This window comes from Netta rufina (assembly GCF_964035555.1).
Source record: "Netta rufina genome assembly, chromosome: 13".
NCBI lineage: Eukaryota > Metazoa > Chordata > Aves > Anseriformes > Anatidae > Netta > Netta rufina.
The window spans coordinates 2,913,333-2,919,278 of NC_140136.1; the positions used below are offsets into that span (position 1 = coordinate 2,913,333).

At 63.4% G+C, this 5,946-nt stretch overlaps 1 protein-coding gene across 1 annotated transcript; it reads left to right on the forward strand.

Annotated features, from left to right (window-relative positions):
* Nucleotides 1–878: 878 nt before the first annotated feature.
* On the forward strand, nucleotides 879–3,957 carry FOXF1 (forkhead box F1; the record flags this gene model as incomplete). The annotated part of the gene is made up of 2 exons (XM_084294787.1): nucleotides 879–1,941; nucleotides 3,797–3,957. The coding sequence occupies 2 exons, from the start codon at nucleotides 879–881 to the stop codon at nucleotides 3,955–3,957; spliced, it is 1,224 nt and encodes a 407-aa protein (XP_084150913.1).
* Between the last annotated feature and the right edge of the window lie 1,989 nt (nucleotides 3,958–5,946).

Sequence of the window (5,946 nt, forward strand, 5' to 3'; positions counted from 1 at the left end):
CCCCCACCCCCCCGTGGTTTCCAGCAGAGGAGGCTCTGGGGGGGGGGGTGATGGTGATGGTGGGAAACCGGGGGAGGGGGGGAGAATGGGGCAGGGCAAGGGGCTGTAAAGGGAGAGCCCCCCACGCGCGGCCACGGTCACGCGTGGCAAAGCCCCCCCCCTCGCTGTGCAGGCGGGGATGCTGCAGGGGCGGCGCGGAAAGGGCTCTTTAAAAGCTGCCCCCCGGCGGGGAGCGGGCGGCGGAGGGGGGCCGGGACAGGGCCGAGGGGGCCGCCCGGGAGGGCGTGGGGGAGCCGCTCGGGGCGGGGAGATGCTGGGGCGCTCTTACGTCTGTCAAGGAGCGGCAGACGGCCGCGGCGAGAGATAAAAAGTAAAAGGCGAGCGGCGGGGCCGGGGGCAGACTCGGCAGGCACGGCGATGGGAAGCAGCTCCCCGAGGCACCGGCCCAGCTAAACGGGGGGGGGGGGCCCGGCGGGACGCGGACGGCGGCGGCGGCAGCCCGGGGGGCAGCGGAGGGGGCGGCTTCTTCCTCCGAGCACCGAGCCCGGCTTCTTTCTTTCTCCCCCCCCCCGGCCCCGGCAGCCTCCCCCCCAGCCCTCCGCCTCTCGCTCGCCGGGCTCGGATTTAGGGATAAAGTGGGAGGAGGAGGGAAAAGGGGGGGTGGGGGGGGTCGCTGCCATTTGTTTAGCCGCCGAGGGGTGAAGTCTCCCGGTGGAAACAAACCCCGCCGGGAGGAGGAGGAGGAGAAGGAGGAAGGGGGGCACAGGGAGGGGGGGGGGGCCGTCGCGGCGAGCCCCCAGCAGCGTGGCCTTTTGGGGGGGTGCGCGGGGGGGGTGGCGGAGGAGGGCCGGGGCTGGCCGCCGCGGACCTGGCCGTAGATGACTGCAGAAGCGCAGCAGGCTCTGTCCTCTCAGCCCCCTCCTCCTCCGGCGCACAGCAGCTACGGCCCCATGTCCTCCGTGGCCGAGAAGCAGCCGCAGAGCTCGGCCATGGACGCCGCCCCCGGGGCCCCCCCCGGACCGGCCGGCAGCGCTGCGGGCAGCGGCGGAGCGGCGGGCGGCGGCGGCGGCCCTAAAGCGAAGAAAACGAACGCGGGGATCCGGCGGCCGGAGAAGCCGCCCTATTCCTACATCGCCCTGATCGTCATGGCCATCCAGAGCTCGCCCTCCAAGCGGCTGACCCTGAGCGAGATCTACCAGTTCTTGCAGAGCCGCTTCCCTTTCTTCCGCGGCTCCTACCAGGGCTGGAAAAACTCGGTGCGCCACAACCTCTCGCTCAACGAGTGCTTCATCAAGCTGCCCAAAGGGCTGGGCCGCCCGGGCAAGGGCCACTACTGGACCATCGACCCCGCCAGCGAGTTCATGTTCGAGGAGGGCTCGTTCCGCCGCCGGCCCCGAGGCTTCAGGAGGAAATGCCAGGCGCTGAAACCCATGTACAGCATGATGAACGGGCTCAGCTTCAACCACCTCCCCGACAGCTACAGCTTCCAGGGCTCGGCAGGAGGGCTCTCGTGCCCCCCCAACAGCCTCTCCCTCGAGGGGGGCTTGGGCATGATGAACGGCCACTTGGCCGGCAACGTGGACGGGATGGGGCTGGCCGGCCACTCCGTGCCCCACCTGCCCGCTAACGGCGGGCACTCCTACATGGGCGGCTGCACCGGCTCCTCGGCGGGGGACTACCCGCACCACGACGGCTCCGTGCCCGCCTCCCCGCTGCTCGCCGGCGGCGGCGTGATGGAGCCGCACTCGGTCTACTCCAGCTCGGCCTCGGCGTGGGCTCCCTCCGCTTCGGCCGCCTTGAACACGGGAGCTTCCTACATCAAGCAGCAGCCGCTGTCGCCCTGCAACCCCACGGCCAACCCGCTCTCCTCCAGCCTTTCCACGCACTCCCTCGACCAGTCCTACCTGCACCAGAACAGCCACAACACCGCCGAGCTGCAAGGTGAGGCGCGGACACGCGTGGGGAGAGCCCCGAGCCCGCCGCGACGGCTCGGCCGGGGGCTGCCGGCGGAGCTGAGAGGGGGATCGGGGACAGATTTTAGGCACCCCCCCGCCCCGGGAGAGGCCGCCGTGTCCTCGCTCCTCTCTTTCTTTCCCGGGGGAAGCGGACGGCCCCACGGCGGTGCTGCCCGGGGCGGTTCGTGCCGTCGGGGCTCGCCCCGTTGTTGCTGCGGGGCCGGGAGCCGCCGAGCCCGGGCTCCGCTCCCCCGGGGGCTGCTCCGCGGCCGGAGCTGCCCCGGGCCTAGGGCTGGTGGGCTCGGGAAGGAGCGGGGGCTGCGGGAAGGCGAGGCCAGGGATGGGTGTCGGGGGTGCCGGGGCTCGGAGCGAATAGGTAGGAGAGCGCAGAGCGGTGGGGACGGAGCAGGGAAGGGGCGAGGGGGGAGGACGAAAGGGTGCCGGCAGCCCCACAGAGACTGACGGGGAGCTCAGCTCCTGTTTTCGACCTCTATCGAGGCCTTAGGGTTAGGGTTATCGAGGGCTCCGGAGGCTCCCAGCAACTTCGGAGGGAGAAATGGGGGGCATTTCCCCCCTGGGATGCCTACCACTCTGTTCCTCCCGGCCCCGGCCCCCGCCGCCCCCACGATCCGCTCCTCCCGGGGTTGTGTTTTCCTCGGGGCTGTATTTTCCAGGCCCGCCGCCTCCCTCCGGTCTCCGCTCCTCCGCCCATACGGAAGTCGGAGGCTGGGGCTCCCCGCGCCCCGCAACCTCGGCCCGGCCTCGGCCCCCCCGCAGCCCCGCTGCTGCTGCCCGGAGGAGGCTTTGCCTTGGCCCGAAGAGGAGATGTCGTTTTTTACGGCCTCTGCTGGACCACGGAGGCCTTGTGGAGGGCCGTGGAGGCCGGGGCTGGCCTTCGTGCCGAGGCCCAAAGTCCCCTCGGGGAGGCTGTCGGGGTGCGGGGAGCGGGGCTGGGGGCTGCGCAGCATCCCCGCGCCTTCGGGGGAGCGAGAAAAGCCCCGCGGGCAGGCTGTAAAACAGCGGCAGCGGGGCAGGAGCGCCGAGGGAAGCGCGGAAAGGCGCTGGAGGGAGGACAGCGAGGCCTGGCCTGGGCACAGCGCCGAGCAAAGCCGAGCCGAGCCGGGCCGTGCCGGGGACAGCGGCCGTCTGCGGGGTCCCGCCGGGCTCCAGCCTCGGTCCCCGCTCCGCCACCGAGCCGGTGGTTATCTGCCGTACACAGCTCGCTGGGAAAGACCTTGAACGAACCCTAGATGGCTGGAAAAAGGAGCAAAAAGCCGCCCGGAGAAGGCGCCGGGGCCGCCCGCGGCGTGAGGCCAGCGGCTTCCAAAAATCGACCGGGTTCCCAGCACCGTCCCGAGGTCCGCGGCTCCTCCCGAGCGCACCCCAAGACTTCGGGGCCTTTTTACGTCCCCAGGCGGCTGCAGAAAAGGCAGGAAAAATTCCGCCCTCGGCTGCTTTTCGCCCTCGGCCTCTCCGGCCGCTTTCTGGGGCCGGCCCGTCGGGGTTGGGCTGAGAGTGGCCGCATTGCCCCGCTCCGCACCCCGCGGGGAGCGCCCGGCACCATCCAGGGCGCAAAAAGTTGGTGGGAAAAAATAAAATCAAATCAAAGCAACCCGAGACAAAACCCAGACCATCTCCTTGAAGTCTCCTCGGGCCGGCTAAGAGAGAGCCGAGGCCGCGGAGGTTTCTTCGGCGCCACCTGCCCTAATATTGAGGGGCAAAAACCCCAAATTCCCAACCGTGCTGTGCGAGGCGTGGACGGCGGCTTCTCCGCCGTGCTCAACCTCTTTTACTGACTGTACCCACGACGGCTGACACTTCTTTTTCCCCCTGTCCCGCAGGCATCCCGCGGTATCACTCCCAGTCTCCGAGCATGTGCGACAGAAAGGAATTCGTCTTCTCTTTCAACGCCATGGCCTCCTCCTCCATGCATTCGGCGGGCAGCGGCTCCTATTACCACCAACAAGTGACATACCAGGACATCAAGCCGTGCGTTATGTGATACGGGGCGGAAAAGCCACCTCCCGGGGCCGCCGAGGCCTGACCCGGGCACCGAGCCCCCCCCCGGACCCTGGGGGCGCAGGGGGGTCTCTCCGGGCCGGGAGGAAGGGCCGGGAGCCCCGGGGACCGCCGTGCGCGGCGGCTGAGCACCGGCCCCGGCCCCAACACGTGTCTTCAATCAGAGACGGTCTCTGCCTTCTTCTGCTTCTCCGCTTGGGTCGGCTTGGGGTGAGAGGAAAAGCAAAAGCAGCCCCCCGAAAACAGCCACCGCTGTCGCCTCCTCACCCGAAATCCCCGACTGCGAGTTTGGGTTAAGAGTTTGACAAATGAGGTTTTGATTATTTCCTTAAAAAAAAAAAAAAAAAAAGAAAAGAAAAGAAAGAAAGAAAGAAAGAAAGAATGAAAGAAAGAAAAGAAAGAAAGAAAGAATGAAAGAAATGAAAAGAAAGAAAGAAAGAAGAAAAAGAATTTGCTAACCATGTTTTCTAAGTCAGTGCATTGAGCGATGCCACCACCACGGTGGGTAGGGGCAGAGCCGGCTCGGGCCGGGGGCTCCAGGGACCCCCCCGGTGCCCGCAGCCGCTCCGCGCTGCCCCCCCGGTCACCTCCGGGCTTCCCGGCCCGGCCCTTCGGTCCCGTCTCACTTCGAGCCCCTACTTCCGAGAAATATCTTCTTAGTTTTGTTTCTTTGCCGGCAAACACACAGCGGGCAAAAATCTCTCAGAGGGATTTTTTTTTAACTATATATATAATTTGTTTTTTTTTTTTTTGCCTGCATAAAGACTGCAGGATCAGACCCTATGCAGAGAGAATAAGGCACTTTGAAAAGAGACAGCCATGCTCATTCTGTTATTTATTCTACATTTTTTTTGTTGTTGTTGCTAATAATCGAGACACGAGTAGTCTCAGTTGATCAGTATTAAAGCGGTGGAGCTCTGTTGGCAATATTTGCCATATAGATTTTTTTTTTTTTTTTAGTTAACCTTTGTAAATTTTAAACCGATCATGGTCTTTGTGTAAAGACAATCTTCCATATGTTTTTATAGAAATATATATATAATGAAGGATTATTCCCCTCCGTCCCCCCTCTTTTTTTTTTTTTTTTTCTTTTTTTCCTTTGTACAGTTCGGTGTCACCTATTTTAATTTCTTTCTGCACTGTATAAAATTGTAATTATGTGGTTGGTTTTGTTTTTGTTGGTTTATTTTTTTTTTTCACCCTGCCCTTTTGTGTACGTTTCGTCCCTAAGGATAAAAAAAAAAAAAATCGAACCGAAATAAAACATGTATGTTATTTGTACATGGGCTTCACGACTGTATGAGCAGCAAATAAACGAGCATGCGGTGTAAGACGCGTAATTATATCTGAGGAGTCTGGGGGCTCCGCGGGGCGCGGAGGGGCCGCCCGGCCGCGGAAACTTTCGGGTGTTTGGGGCAAGAAACCCCGAGAAGAATAAAGAGAGGAGGGAGGCAAATCGGAGGCGATTTTTATTTTTATTTTATTTTTTTTTGCTGGAGTTATCGCCTTGCCCAAGGAGAAAGCGAAACGCGGTGCCCGACAGCAATTTGCTTCTTGCTCGGGGACGTGGCGGGTCGTTGCGGAGCCCCAGATCTCGGCTCCTTCTTCCTCCTTCTCTTCCTCCTCATCCTCCTTCTCCTCCTCGGGGCCGGCCGGGACCCCGGCGGCTTCGGGCACCCGCGGAACCTCCGCGGCAAGGGGAGAGCGGCCGCGGGCCGGCTCGGCAAAGCCGCGTCAGCTGGGGCAGCGCCGTGGAGGCGCCCCCAGGCTTTTCCCTCACCATGGGAAAAATTAAAAAGAATTTAAAAATCAAAATAAGAAATTCAAGCGGGTGAACAGGGGGCTGGAGCGACTCCCGAGAGGTCACCGCGCTGCGCTCGGCAGGGACAGACCCGAACCCTCAGCGCCTGTGGGACAGCGGGTGGCTGGGGATAGGGACAAGGATGGGGACAGGCTGGTGGCTGCGGAGGGG